Here is a 16,299-nt window from a genome sequence, read left to right as displayed (position 1 = left end):
CAATTTAAACAGACTTGAAATTTCTCCAAATGATTTTCAAAGTCTCTTACCTAGAAGAAGCCACAAAAAACAAACAAGGGCTCAAACACTAACAACACTGGCCTCAAATCCATTTTGTGGCTTACAAGAGTAACGGACTTCCTTAGGTTGCCAGACTTCTCACTGGCCCCCATGGAGTCTAGGGTAGTTGTGGCAAGTATACCACTTCAGTGCACTCAGGTAGCAATAAAGAGTCAAGAAAAGGGTAGGGAATGGGGCCAGATGTTCTAGGCCTGGTTAAACCTGGAAGTCTTGGATAGAGAATTATAAGATGGAAGCCAGGTTAGCATCCAAGAAACACAGCCGATAGCTCCCATCTCCAAGAAGCAGTAAAGCACAGTGGTAGAGAACAGGGGCTCTACATTCAGACACACATGAGGTCCAAGTCATGCTCTAACATTTACAAGGTGAACTTGGACAAATTGCTTCTGTTGTCCTCAAGGGTTACATTTTTACCATAACTCACCACTGTGCCTGGTACAAATTATATACAAATAAATTAGTTAAACTGGTTAATGTTTTATAGAAATTTACAAAATGCTAACACATCTAAGAACATTATCTACACATCAATCTGTTTTACATTAATACTTAATTCAGTATCATTCTTACACTACTGTTGAAGTCAATAAGGACTCTTGTTCATGAGTCAAAAATTTAGTCCATGTAGTTAAGCCTGCTATATGCCAGTCCTTGTTCTAAGCACCTAATTTAGAAAATGTATTAACTTATTTAATCCTCACATTCTGGGGTAGGTACTATTATCATACCCATTTTACAGATGGGAAAACTGGCACAGAAAGTAACTTACCCAAGGGCATACACCTGGTAGGTATATGGAGACACTGAGATTCAAACCCTAAGAGTCTGGCTCCAGAGCCTGAGTTCTAAACCAATCTTTTAGCTCCTTTATAAATAAATGCTTTAAAATTCAATCATTAGTTTCGAGTCTAAAGTTAGACCAAAGAAGTAACAAAGTAACACCAAGAGGTAACATATACAACTAATGAACAATCCATTAAAGAGGCAAAATTATCTCTGATTCTTGGATTGCTATTAATATACCAGATATTATATAAAAGTCAAATACATTTTAGCAGAATCTGTGCCTGGAACACCATGGAGCTTGTATATTCGCTTCATGGAGCATGGTGCTCCTCCTCTGGGCTACGAGCCTCAAATAGTGGAAGGCAGAGTCATTCACTCACTGTTGGCCCTCTATACCCCTCTGTGAGACACAGACCTGCTTCCAACCTCTAAGATTGAGATGGAAGCAAATTACTTACTCCCATTTCTTGCTCTGTCGCCTGCTCACCTACCTACTACAACCTTTTCTTCTTCAAAGATGTCACTAAGAGCAATGAAATAAGGTCTAGCCCTGCCCTTCAGGTACAAAGTAAGAAGAGGACTGGGAAAGGGAAGAAAAGTAACTATTGTAAGGAAACTGTATGAGGTGGAAAGAGAAAACTGTAAATGGTTACTTCTTCTAGAAAAGGAGAACATTTGTTCTCCCCATTTTACTATGACTCTTAGGCAATGAAAGTAAAAGATTTCTTAAAGTAATTAAGGAAATTCCTAAGGCTACCTAAAAAGGGAGAAGAGGTCTGATAATCAGAATTAGAAGGGATAAGATGCTAGAAAATAGAACGTCATTCTTTCATTAGCCTTGATTTCCAATTCCACCCACTGCCAAGTAATCAGGGCCACTTAGAGGTCTTCTGTCCTACCAAGGCCTCATAACCTTAGCTCTTATTTTAGAGTTACGCCTTACCCATAATTTTTAAGAAAATAACTACTATAATAAACATTAAACTGGTGGTAGAATTCAAACAGATCTGTAGCCTTTTAATCAAATAAATCAAGGTTATCTATATCAGTCAAGATGGTTTCTAAATATATAAATAATTTAATACAGGTAAGCTATAATTTAATACATTTAATTTATATAATTTAATAATTTAATACAGGTAAGCTACAATGCTTCTTACTTGGGAATGGAGGATGGCCAAATAGAAATGTGTTCAGCTGTAATATCATTCACAATGTCCTCCTTTAAGGAAAAAAAAGTTCGATTTAAGAAGAAATTTCTTTCAAAGAGTTTTTTAAAAAATGAATTATGAAACACTGACCCGAACATTGTGGAGTTTCACAAAAAGTGATAAGATGATAGTCAAAACCAATGGTTCCTGTGAGAAAGAAAACACAGAACCCCTAATTATATGCATTTTAATATTTCTCCTGTCATCCTCAAGAAGACCAAGTATTCTCTATTCTAAAAGACCCTTACCCCTTTGAGCGAAATTTAGTGTCTGTTTTAGAGCATATAAAATGTCAACTTCATTTGTAATCTCATGAAAAACACACAGTACACAATTTATGCAAAAATACCATGTTCAGGTGTCTGTCTTACGGTGCTATCTTCAAACTTAACTCCCTATATGACTTTCGAAATTGCGTAATAGGATCCCTTTTTCAACTAATACTTTTAGCTCCCTCCAAAAAAAAAAAAACTGATACTTTATTTCTTAAAATAATTTTTAAAGGACAGAATCTAGGTTATGTCCAATAAATTAATTCTATCAAGCAACCTTATAATAAAGGCAGCTTTCATACATCTAGCCTATTATAGAGACTTCTTTACAATTTAAAAAATTCCTTCTCTATTTACCAAAACATGGCAAGGTAAATGCTAAATGCAGAGTAAACTCCATTCACATTATCCCATCTCCAATAATGATCACTGAAGATAAGCGCATTAACAGATCAGCTTAATAAATCCATCAGCATTTGAAGCACTCAACATTTTTTAGTCATATTATATGAAAATGAGCAATAATAATTAGATCATTTAATAAAACTTACCCGTAATTTTTTAATAAAAGAAAGCAGTTCACTCCTACAAAAAACAAAAATTTTTTGTATACACATTTAATATCAAAAATTAAAAATAAAACCAGAAAGTAAATTATAAGTAAAGGATCATTCCCAACTGTCCAATTCTGTATGTATGAAAGGATTATGATATTCTACTGTCAAACAAACCTAGTAAAATTTCACTCTTTTTTTTAATCACATGCGAAGTTTTCAGTACTATTCAACCTGAGACATTGTTGACTTTGAATTTAAGCTGATGATATATTACATTATTCTAAAATAACACAGAAACAGAAAAGATTGCCAAGAGTGGCCATGATAGACAGGTCCATCAGAGATTAAAAAATAAAATTCTTAAGGCTGTTCATCTTTACGATATACAAGGATAAAGGCAGATGTTCTTAATCTAGTACTAGGAGTACAAATAATAAATAAAAACTCAAAAATTAAACTGGTAGAAACGTACCGATACATTATACCTAGTGTAGATTCTCTCTGCTTTATTAAACTAACTCTGCCATCATTTCCTCGTTTGTGCTGACTGGACACACTACAGATCTGAACGACAACTTCCCAAAGGTCTTTAGCAGTCCGTCTACTTTCTTTAGGGCCTGGAAGTTCTTTGCAGGTAGCTGCCAAAAGCTGTCCAAGCTATTCCATGAAAACAAACAGAGAATACAGAAAAAAACGATTTGTAATGTCATACATCATAGTTCTATTATAAAGAAACACTTAATGTTTGGATAATTACCAAAACAAACCAAGCACAGTTATCTTAGGCTGTGAATTCTATAGAACCCCTGAGGAATGTGGCTTCACACAGGCCACTGACAGGTCTAAATTTGTTTAGGGAAGAGGATCCACTAGTTCTACCATATAACGTCATTACTTCTATACAACTATAGTCTAATAAGAACAAAAGTAAGTACGGTCTACTAAGAACAAATGAGAAAAATGAGATAATGAAAATAATGCAGAGGGCATGTGAATTATTAAGTTAAAAAAAGAAACAAGTTGCAAAATACACAGAGTATAATCCACTTCAAAAAAAGACGTACACGTACGTGTGACAATGGAAGGCAACGTTCACACTGGTAAAAGCCCAAAGGGGAGATTAAAATAGAGATTACATTTCAAACGTACACACCCCATCTTACCTTTCATCATTAAAAAAATAGGATTTTTTTTTTTTAATTAGGAAAAAGGTAAGGAAATTGAAGTTGCAGAACAAAGCAATGAGACTTAAACCAACTTTTCTCCGAGACAAACGGTACCAACTGGGGGTGGGGCTATGACTGATAGGAAGAGGTGGAATTAAGGAAGGACATGCCCTCCCATTCTTATTATTCAAACAAACAGATTACTGAAAGTGATCAATCTAAATGGGGGTAGCTTTAAAGACCTAAGATGTAGGAGAGCCCCAGCAATAAAAAGTGGAAGGGCTAAAAGTAAAGGCAGAAAAAAGGCCCAAAGTGTAAAGAAAAAAACTAGGATGACGAGTTCAGCATTTCTTTCCCTCTACAATTTCAAAGCAAAAGAAGGGTCCCTCTCTCCTTTGTTCTTATTAAATTTTCATCATCATCATGGGTCTTGTAGAGCGTGAAGTGGCAAGGAAAATTTCAAGTCCATCAGGAAATCCCAGTTCCCTATCTAACTGGACGTACTAAGTTTTTATAATGGGGTCACTACCCCTTATGGTGCCTTCTTTAAGAAGGGAGGCAGGATTATGGCAGAGATAAAAATTGGGGCTTCCCAATCCCACTCCCCCCTACCCAGCTTTTTATGAAAAATTTCAAAAATATAAAAATTGAAAGATCAGTTCAATACCTGTATACTTGATAAATTGTTAATATTCTCCCGTGTTTGCTTTATATGTCTATTTACATACAGTTTTGTTAAGCCATATCAATGTGGTAGACACGACATTTCACCCCTAAATACGTCAATATGCATCTTCCAAGAACAAGGACTTTCTCCTACATAGCCACAATTCCATAATCACACCACAGAAAACAAACAAGAGTATTACATGCATTTTAAAGCTAGTGAAAATGACGATACAGGATTGTACATCAAGGGTCCACAGTATAGTAGGCCATTTCATCCCTCACGCCCACCAAACACTCTTCTCAGACAGCTGGATCACTATATATGCAGCTGTTTACTGCAGTACGATGCCAGGGCTTTTGTAGCCCCTTATCTCAAACTCATTTTCTATTCCCAGGGATCACATACTTAGGTGAAGGTCACAAAATTTATTAAGTACAAACCAAAAATAAGAATTTTCAGAGATCTTAGGCACCGAATCAATTCCACAAACATTCCTGAGTACCTACTATGTACTAGACACTATGTAAAGCAATGAGAATAAATCAGCTGTCCTCAAGAAGCTTATACCAAAACAAAAAAACCTCAAACCCGTTATCACTGAGTTGATTTCAACTCATAGCAACCTTGCAGGACAGCCTAGCACTGCCTCATTAAGTGTTTCCAAGGAGCAGCTGGTGGATTCAAGCTGCTGGACTTTTGGTTAGCAGCTGTAGCTCTTAACCACTGTGCCACCAGGGCTCCCAAGAAGCTTACAGTCTTATAGAAAAGAGGCAAGTGAACAAATACTTTATTGTACACTATAATCACAACAAAAGAAGTATGGCAGCAAGAAGAGAAAGTGATTTACTTGTTTATAGGGAAAGGAATATGGGAAAGCTTCAAAGAAACATCATAAACAGGCAAAAGTGGGAAGAGCATCCCAGCTAAGTGAACAAACAGCATAAGCAAAAGTGCAGAAACATGAGGAAGCATCATACGTTCAGGGACCTGTGAGAACTTTGCTAACACCAGCACGAAGGTGGCTTGGCAAGGAGCAGGGGGGAAAGCAACCGGGAAAGAGGAAGCACCTGCATCTTAAAAGGCTTTGCAGGCCATATTAAATTCATCGTTCTTTATCCTATACTATTACTATCACCACCACCTCCTCCCCTGCTAGACTTACATAATCCAAGTGCCTATAAATTCTGTGCCCTTTCCATTATACTACGCTGCATCCTATTCTCATCTAACAGGGAGACTAAACAGTTTCACGTTATTAAAAAAGGACAAAATTGAAAGATTTTTTTTTCTTTTCTTTCTGTGATTAGATAAATTCATATATATTCAAACAAATAAAAATATGTAACAGAGTGGAAAAACAAAATTGATTAAAATTACTTAATATTCCACTGCCCAGAGATAATAATTGTTAACATCCTTTCAGACTTTTTCCTATGCATATGGTAATAATGGTAATTATCTTGGAATATATTCCACACCAAATCTGAAGTTTGAAAGCTGCTCTAAATTGTATTCTCTTCAAAACACAATCCCTTACTCTAGGCTTCTTTGATTCTTTTTGCCTTGACATTAACAAGGGGGCAAGGGGCCAATTGTGACAGCAGACACACAAAACCCCAACTGCCAGATGAGATGATGAAGTGCCTCAGCGATTCCTCTTCAGCAAAGCTACCACACCTTTTCTCCTTTTAGGCCAGGACAGGGGACTGCAGGAAGCAGTGAGATAACCCAGCCCAAGGTTAGGCAACCTCCAACACAATTTCCTGAGCCATTTCACACTGTAGGCCCCCAAACATTCGTTACACAGGCACACATCCATCTCTCCTGGTGCAAGGCCCCAAAGTTCACTGCAAAGAGTAGCAAAGAGAGGAACCACTAGGTTGTCTTAACCCTGAACAAAGCTAAGATTCTAAGAGGAAATAATAATAATCTGGGAACAAAATGGTTCTCTCATCTGAGAGTTTTATTAAAGGCTAAGAAAAGACTGCTGGACAAGTATCCTAGATAGCAGAAATTCAACTCCCAGAAAGTTCAATAAAAAGATATGATCCCATGCCTAAAATTCCAAAGAGAATGATTCAAGTATGACAATATATATATATTTTTAAATAGCTGTAAAGGAGAAATAAACTGAAGAAATCATAAACTGTCAAATAAAAAAATAAATCTTCGAAGGGTTAAAATGAATGAGGTCAGTTTTTAAAATGACATACATGAAACACGGAGGAAGAAACGAACAACCAAAGAATAATGTAAAACAGTGGTACAGTCTTGGAGGAGTTCCCAGACATCCACAGATTTAAAGGATTATGTGTTAAAGATGGGACAGATAAAGAAGAATAACAGAAGGTAATGTGAACAGTAAGAAATCAGGACATCTGAAGGACCAAATGTGCAAAAAAAGAAGTTATAAAAATATTAAGAAAATCATTAAATGTTTTATTTTGTTTTTTCAAATACAAGACCAGGAAGGGAGAAAATGCCATTGCTTATTCAGGGTATATGTTAACACATAAACGATAGAATCTTGAGGAAATCCTCCAGTCTCATTTTTTCATAATTTTGTTCACCCAGAAGGACTTTCTGCTGCAGAAGACAGATATAATTAAGAAACTTAAAATGGATGAATGATAACAAGAGGGTATCCAGCTATTTTAAAAGAATTGAATGGCCTGAAAAAGCTTAGAGGAAATTTAGTAATGTTTGGGGAGGGAAAGGAAAACAAAACAGAACAGAAAAAGAGGACAGATGCCAGAAAACTGGAGATAGAGAAATATCTCATTATTTTAAATGAGAAAAAGGTTAGACTCTAAATAAATAGCTTAATACCAATCCATTGAATGAATCAGTTCACACTGATGTAATTATTAGTAATAAATATGTATACTAATAAGAATACCCATAACCAACTATAGGCCTTTCAAACTAAGAGGAGCAAAAAGGTTCTAAGGAAGGGCAAGACAGTGAAACGGAAAATGGGTAGAAGTGCACCCCTGATGGTTTCCACCAGTTCATACCCATCTATATCCCTGTATGCATAGCTTAAAATTACTAGAGTTTGCTCGTAAGAACCAAAGCAAGAAAAGGTGACTAAACTCTAGACAAGACTGAAACTAAGCCAAAATGCTGTTGGTTAACTATTTTTTACTTGCATTCTTATTAGAGCTATAGAGTATTAGAAAAAAATATTCAAGAGGGCGAAGTCACATGAATTATCAAAAACTATGCTTTTAGCCACAAATCAACAAGCACGTTTCCACCCTTAGGTTGCATCACAGAAATTAGACAAGTTCCAAAGGTAGTATAAATCTACAGAAGCAGGCATAATAATACCATTCTAATAATCCTTTAATTTAAGCTTTAATTACCTTTACATACGGATTACTCTGAAGCAGAAATGCAGGAACTTGCAGTGTAAGGTATTCATTTTCCCTCCAATTTAACATAAAAGCAACACACTCCTCAGCTATAACCTGACGAAGAGGAATATCTAAAAAGCAAAGAAGAAAGTAGCATTAAGTGAAAATATAATTCAGTTGAAAAAAATATAAGGTGTGATACAACATGATGTGGTCCACTGTGTAGGACTCTGAGGATCTCGTTTAACCCAGAGGAATAGAAAGAATTGATATCCTTTAAGAAAAAATCCATGGTTTCCCTTTAGCTGAGCTTTTTAAAGATACCTGAGAGGCAGTCATTTGGAAATTCAACTTTCTTTTAAGCACCTACAATACAGTTACTTATTATCAATAAGTGCAGAGTCATATGCTTTAACAGGCAGCTAGAATAGGGCTGACATTCTCGTGATAAAACTGAGGACTATAACAAGGACATGTGTCTCAATAGAAAGCCATCTCATTTCCTTTGAAGGTAAACTGAGAATTAGCTAAGGGAGTACCAACAGGCAGGGCCAAGTCTCTCCTCAAACTCATTTTGGATATTTCCTAGTAAACAGAAAAAGGAACCATTAAGGTCTCATAATTATGTACTATGAAACATAACCACTATAATTTTAGCTTAGAAATTTTAAATATCAGGTGTACCCAAACATGACATGATGTAATTACAGCAAAGCTTCTACAGAACAACTGCCTATGAGCAATGGAGCTTCCCAGTTCACCTGCTGAGAGATGTGAGGACTTGCCATATGGGGTTAATAGCTACAAAGTTATTAAAAGTTGAGGATCTCTCCTCCTGACATGGCTGGTTTTAGAATCATTAATCTGTAGCCTTTAGATAGAAATTATCTATTATAACTAAAAGGCTGGGTGTGTTGTTAGTTAACATCACTTCTTGTCCTCCAGGTCATCCCCACATGAAAGTACTTCTCTCTCTGTTTTCTGTAGAGTATGCACCTAGGTCATTCAAAATTGGCCTAGTTATGACTAAGGAATGATCTTCTTCCCTTAAAAAATAGAGGACAACTCATCAGACATGGAAGGGACTGGACAACGGGTAGGTGAAAGATGATGATGAAGAGTGAGCTACTTTTATCAGGTGGACACTTGAGACTGTGTTGGCATCTCCTGTCTGGAGGGGAGATGGGAGGGTAGAGAGGGTTAGAAACTGGCAAAATTGTCACGAAAGGAGAGACTGGAAGGGCTGACTCATTAGGGGGAGAGTAAGTGGGAGTAAGGAGTAAGGTGTATATAAGCTTATATGTGACAGGCTGACTTGATCTGTAAACGTTCACTTAAAACTCAATAAAAATCATTATTAAAAAAAATAGAGGAGAGGCGAAGGTGGCAGATGACACCTTTATACACACATGCCCCTGTGCCGCCAGATTTCTGGCACACAGAAAGAGCATGCCTACCAACCCCAACTCCCACACAGCAGTACTGAAGTAGAGAGTTGTAAGGGCATCAGCAGCCAGGAGTCTGCTGAACTCAGGTAACGATCTCGGCCAAAAGTCAAAGATAAAGAACTGTACCTATGGAAAAAGCTGTTCTCTTATTTTTTCTATTTGAAACAATCCTTTCCTTCTCATTTTAAACACTATGACACAAGTTATAGCACAAGTTTCTCAACAATCAGTAAGCTAGTGGCTTCTATAAATTATGTGCAGAGCTATGAGTCCTATAACCAAAAAAAAGTAACATGAGCTCCAAGCTGTTCAAATGCCAAAAAGATAGTACAAATAGACTATAATTATTAAAGGTATTTCCATCCATTTCAAAGGGCCAGAGCATGAGAGCAATGGCTTAGAAATTGAGCTGACAGAACAGAATCACAGTCTAGCTCTTACTACATGACTTTGGCCAAGCTTCTCAACCTCTCTGTGCCTCAGTTTCTTGAGTCACAAAATGGACATAATGAAATAGGAGCTACTTCACGAAACCCCTGGGATAACTAAATGAGTTATGCGCCTAAAGCAGTTGGGAATAAAGCCTGGTAAGTCACTTATAAAAAAAAAACTAAACTCGTTGCCGTTGAGTCGATTCTGACTCATAGCGACCCTTACAGGACAGAGCAGAACTGCCCCATAGGATTTCCAAGAAGTGGCTGGTAGATTCAAACTGCCAACCTTTTGGTTAGCAGCTGAGCTCTTAACCACACTCAAGAAATATTAGAGATTTTTATTCTTCTGCTTTCAATTTTAAAGAAACCATATCTGAAAAATCAACCTTTAAAAAATAAGCACCAGTATATTATTGGGTCAATTCTTACAAAGACATTACATTGAAGGGTAGCAGCTCATCAGAGCTCAAAGGTATTCATTCTATGTATGAAGTACTAAAAAGTTGTAATTTATTATTGCATCCCCCTGCTAAAAATCAGAATGTAGTTAACAATTAATTCATAAGACCCAGAGGACCTGCAGTACTTTATGTTCAGGATAATTATTAACACCTTCCTTTGCCCTTCAATTTTACTGTTTACAGTATTAAATGTATAAGGTCTGCCTGAGTTGCTCTAAATACTTTCTAATTAAAAGATACAAAATTAAAAAATAAACTGTCTTAACTAAAAGATTTTTATGTAACATATATGGCAGTTCAAATCCGCCAGGCACTCCTTGAAAACTCTATGGGGCAGTTCTACTCTGTCCTATAGGGTCGCTATGAGTCAGAATCGACTCGACGGCACTGGGTTTTTTGGGTGTATGATAATTTATATGATAAGTCCCTTTTTATACTAAGATATTTATGATTAGAATTGGACACTCAAAGTCTATTCCTAAAGAGTGACTACACGCAAGTTCCTGGTCCACTGTCCATCAGTACGAGACGGCTTTTTGAAGGTGATAATCACGACATAAACACTTCCTTGCACACTCAAGGAAGTTTTGATTCTTTCAACAGAATACCTTAAAATTCTGTAGTGGGTTGAATCCATATCCCCCTGGAACCTCAGAATGTGACCTTATTTGGAAATAGGGTCTTTTCAGATGTAATTAGTTAAGATGAGGTCATACTGGATTAGGATGGGCTCTAAACCCAGTAACTAGTGTCCTTATAAGAAGACTATACAAACACACAGAGAGGAGACGGTCATGTGAAGACAGCAGCAGAGATCAGAGTGATGCAGCTACAAGTCAAGCAATGCCAAGGATTGCTGGGAGGCACCAGAAGCTAGGAATAAGCCAGAAGTATTCTTCCCTAGAAACTTCAGACAGAACACGACCATGCCAACACCTTAATTTGGGACCTCCAGCCTCCAGAACTGTGAGAGGGCACATTTCTGTTTTAAGTCACCTAGTTCATGTTACTGTGATACAGCAGCCCTAGGGAACTAACAGTTTGCTGCACTTTTCTCAATTGAACTCCACACCCAAATTCTGTTTCAGGAAAGAAAGAACTTTATAGCTGGGAAAAAGTTAAATGCTCTTTTGCGTTTTCTTCCACAATCATTTAAGGACTGAATTTCTGAAATTCGGTTTTGTGACACTGTCTTACCAGGAAGTCTCATTTCCAGATATCCCCGAACCCTACTTATAAGGTCGGAAGGAGGTCTCTCTCCTGATTGTCCTGTTCCAGCTTCATATGTATGAATATCCAAAAGCAGCATCTCGTTCAGCATGACCTGACGAAGTTTTGGTGAAAACTCTGTCACCAACTCCAAACAAGCAGCAAATAGCTGTTTAGCATGGGCAAAGTCCTATAAAAAGAAATAACAGAACTGTCTGGATCACCTTTTCACTGGAGTCAAAAAATATGTCTGTATAAGAACAGAACAAAGAGGAGAAGAATTTAAACGTTTAAAATTGGCTATCTTAGGGGGTGAGACTAGATTATCTTTTTATCATCTCTTTATTGCTGATTTATTCCAATGAATATTTAATTCCTCTGTCAGTTTTATAACAATCAATAATCAACAGATATAAAATACATACTATATTACTGAACAGTAAGTTTTACATAAATCATAAAACAAAGACTTTTATATTAACACAGATGTAAAATTCCATAACAAGCCCGTTCTCTACCTAAGGTGCTCATAATTAGATCTTAGACTCTTTAACAGATTTCACATTCTAAAATCTTTGCACATAGCCCTATACTCCTATATAATTGGCTAATAAATCAAAAGGACTAATAAATCGAGTAAATCAAATCAGCTACTATCCAAGCCTTTCCACCCATCTCATTCTACTTTTCAAAAGAGTGGTCATCACTCATCTCTTTTCACATGCCTCACTCATTCCTACAATCCAGCTTCTAAATATATCACTCTGAAAAAACAGCTCACACTAACCAAAGACCTTCTAGTTGTCCAATCTACTGAACACTTTTCAGTAATTTTACTAGACTTGGGTGCCGCATCCTAGTGCTGTCCACTTTCTTCACCATGACATTCGCTACTGCCTTAGCTACTGCTGACTATGTCTGTCTGGTCCTCATACCCATTACACCACTCATTCTTGGACCTGAGCTTGCATTCCCTAGGGTTCCACGCTCTGGATATTCTCCTCAGGTGATCTCTAATGACTCCCAAATTTGCATCCCTAGCCCAGACAATACCCTAAGCTTCAGGCTCATGTTGCCAATTACAGGCACAAATTAAACAGTGTAAACATGAACTCATAATCTGCTCTTCAAAAATATTTTTATGCACAATTCAGTTGCTGGCCCTACCATTGTCCTGTAACCCAAACCAGAAACCTGAGCACCATCCTCAAATCTTTCATCTTTTACTTCCCACATCAAATTAATTATTAAGCAATTCTAGATTTTACCTCTTAAATATTTCCCCAATATGTTCTCTACTCTCTATCCCTTCTAACACTTGTGCTATATGACCTTGGAGAATGTGCCTATTCATCTCTGAATTCTCACCTTTAAAAATGATGTAACACCTTCTACCAAGTTTTGTTGTGAATAATAAATGAGACCATGCATATGAAATTGCAGAATAGTCTTTCTGAGTCAGTTATTTTGGGGGTAGAAGGTGAAAAGTTGCTGACTTTGCAGATGTAATTAGTTATATTCTATTACAAACTTTCCAATGGTCCACAATTACCCAGAACTACATAGTCCAATACTGTAGCCACTAGCTACATGCAGCTAATAAGCATATGAACTGTAACCAGTAGAAAAAGAGGGGCGCTGGTGAGTCAGAATCAACTCAACAGCAATGGGTTTGTTTTTGGGGTTTTTTTTGGTAAATGTAAAATACTCGAATTTTTAAGACTTAACACACACATAAAAAAAGGATGTGAAATATCAGTAATTTTTATATTGATTACATATTGAAATAATATTTTAGATATACTGGGTTAAATAAAAGATATTATTAAAGTTAATTTCACCTTTTTAGGGAATTTTTTTATAATGTGACTACTAGAAAATTATTTATGTGACTCATAGATTTCCACAGGACAGAGCAGCAGTTCTCAAACTTCAGCATTTATCAGAATCACCTGGAGGGCTTCTTAGAACAGACTGTTGGAACCCACCCCCAGATCTTCCGATTCAGCAGGTCTATTGTGGGGCCCAAGAACTTGCATTCCTCATAAGTTCCCAAATGTCACTGGGGACCGTACTTTAAGAGACCCACTGGTCTACAGCACTACTTTCAAAACCTTCTTTGCTTACTTCCCTCTTAAAACAGTTCCGTGAAAGTATTTACTCCCCTACACAAATAAGTACATTTTTTTTTAATTGCAAGTTTAAGTAAAGGCAAAGATATTATTTACGTTGTAGTGAAAATACTCACTTTGAAAGCTTTGTTTCTATTTTTTAAAACAGACGTACTTAGGGAAAAATCTAATAAAACACATGCAGATTTGTATGCTGAAAATTACAATACATAGATGAGATAAATTAAAGACACAAATGAACAAAGATATATTATGTTCATGGAATAAGAGACTCAACACTGCTAAGATATAAATTCTCCCCAAAATGATTTACAGATTCCCTGTGACCTGATAAAAATCTCAGCAGACTTTTTTATAGATAGTAAAAAGGTGGCTCTATAATTTATATGGTAAAGCAAAGGGTGATTCTCAAGAACAAAACTGGAGGACTTACACCAGCTGGTTTCAAAACTCACTATAAATACAGTAATAAAGACAGTACTCTCCACACCCCACAGCCCAACTTTTTTTAAGCAAGAAGGAAAAGGGAAATTGTGAAGAGGGATGGGAGTGAAGAACCAACAGGATATGTGGACGGCAGGAGTGTTTTCAGCTAGATCAATTTTAGGAAAGAGTACAAACAGAACTGAGGAGCTGCAAACTGTTCCCCTTTTACCTTGGACTTCTAGCTGTGTAATTCAGATAGAAGACTGCTGATGCAGAAAAACCAAGCTCCTTAACAAAGCTCACAGGGTATTTACACTTTGGGTCTTGCCTCCCCATCTAGCCACATCACCTGCTTCACCTCCCATAACAACTGACACTAATACCCGCACAGCATACTGCTTCTAGTCCTCTCATGTACCATCTTATTTCTTGTCTTTCAGCTTTCCCTCATGCCTTCAATATCTTTTGCCTTCTTTTACTAAGCTAACTTTTACTCAGCCTCAGATTGGGCTCAGGAGTTGTCTTCCCAATGCTGTCTTTAACAATCCTATAGAATTTAACTGTACTATTAACTGGGCAATTATACTATATTATGTAATTTAGTATTTCACTGTGTCTCATCTTCCCAAATAGACTACAAACTCCTTATGTAAAAGACACTACAAAAGTAATTTTAAGGGATTTTGCGTTGTTTTTAATCTCAGTATACAATTTTTGCTAAGTAAATCCTAAAGGACACAAATAATGATGTTCTCTAAATTTTTAAAAGGCTTGGAGCAGTATTCATATGCCTAAGACCACTTTGGTATAGTTATGAGGGTAAGGGAAAAAGAACAAACCAAAACACCTTTTAATACCCTTTTAGGCCTATGACTGTGATTTTAAGATCAAGAAAAGATAACAGGTCCTAATTCCTGGTTTCATGCTAAAATTATTGAAGCATATAAGTGAGCAGTTGATATGTATTTTTTACTCACCTTAACAGTACTGCAGTGCAAACCTTTTGCCATGAGAATATAAACCAAATCTCTTGTTAAATTGTCTTTAATTCCCAGGATAACACCACTATAAACAGAAGGTACTTCCCACTAGAAGAAATAAAAATACATAAATAAACATATACACAGAGTGAGCCAAATCTGTAAAGAATCTTCCAACAACATCAATCACATTAAAACAAAAATACCTGATCATCTGTAGATCATTTTTAAGAAAAAGGAAAATAATGGTCATAATGAAATGCTAATTAAAATGAACATATTCACTATAAAAACCCAACGGCATCTAGTTGACTCTGACTCACAGTGACCCTATAGGACAGAAGAGAACTGTCCCATTCAGTTTCCAAGGCTGTAAATCTTTACAGATGCAGGCTGCCACATCTCCTGCAGAGTGGCTGGTAGGTTCACACCACCAACGTTTCAGTTATCAGTCAAGCGTTTTAACCACTGTACCACCAGGGCTCTTATTCACTATAATGAGCCAATAATAAAGTTACACAGACTGAAATCTTCTGAAGGTGGTCTATAGAAAAAAAAACTTCTGCCCATGTATTTTTGTCTTTTAGAGTTGGTCTGTGGGGATGGGGTGAACTGCAGTGAGGAGCATATCAATCAGATCACTGCCCTACCACCACCCTGTGACATCAGTATGTCAAAGAATGCGTCTGGCTCCCACTGACACATTTCCTAGTAGCTGCATCTTTTTCTTGTGTCACTCTATTATGCCTGCTTTATACTCCTAAAATATGTTTTTCTCTCCACCTTAATTATGCCTTCCTATTGGTTTGGAATTATTAGCCATGGACCAAAAGTAGTAGTGAAATTATGGGCTTTGTTTTAAATAATCAAATAGGATACACTGCGTTCTATTTGTGCTACTTTCATCAACGGCCTAGCAATACAATCAAATTCCCTAAGGTTGAAATTCGTTTAATAATTACATTAACAATTAACACTTGCTGAATATTTACTCAGAGCCAGTATCTGTTCTAGGAGTTTTACATGTATTAATTTGTGTGATCCTCACAACATTATAAAGTAGTTACTATTTTCCCCATTTTACAAATGAGAAAATGGAGGCACAGA

General features: G+C 36.6%; 1 protein-coding gene across 2 annotated transcripts in view; it reads right to left on the bottom strand.

The window, feature by feature from the left end:
• INTS8 (integrator complex subunit 8) overlaps positions 1–16,299 on the bottom strand; it is a 55,309-nt gene that overhangs the window by 11,227 nt on the left and 27,783 nt on the right. For both annotated transcript variants that reach the window (XM_003408395.4, XM_064267905.1), the window contains exons 14-20: positions 15,190–15,300; positions 11,643–11,844; positions 8,112–8,233; positions 3,380–3,564; positions 2,902–2,935; positions 2,169–2,225; positions 2,028–2,089 (exon numbers count right to left, since the gene is read on the bottom strand). In XM_003408395.4, coding sequence (XP_003408443.2) covers positions 2,028–2,089; positions 2,169–2,225; positions 2,902–2,935; positions 3,380–3,564; positions 8,112–8,233; positions 11,643–11,844; positions 15,190–15,300 — 773 coding nt within the window. The remainder of the gene's footprint in view (positions 1–2,027; positions 2,090–2,168; positions 2,226–2,901; positions 2,936–3,379; positions 3,565–8,111; positions 8,234–11,642; positions 11,845–15,189; positions 15,301–16,299) is intronic.

Source organism: Loxodonta africana, chromosome 14 (genome assembly GCF_030014295.1).
Source record: "Loxodonta africana isolate mLoxAfr1 chromosome 14, mLoxAfr1.hap2, whole genome shotgun sequence".
NCBI classification, from domain to species: Eukaryota; Metazoa; Chordata; class Mammalia; order Proboscidea; family Elephantidae; genus Loxodonta; species Loxodonta africana.
Note: the sequence above shows the minus strand (reverse complement) of the source record. Positions and strands in the feature narration are given on the sequence as shown.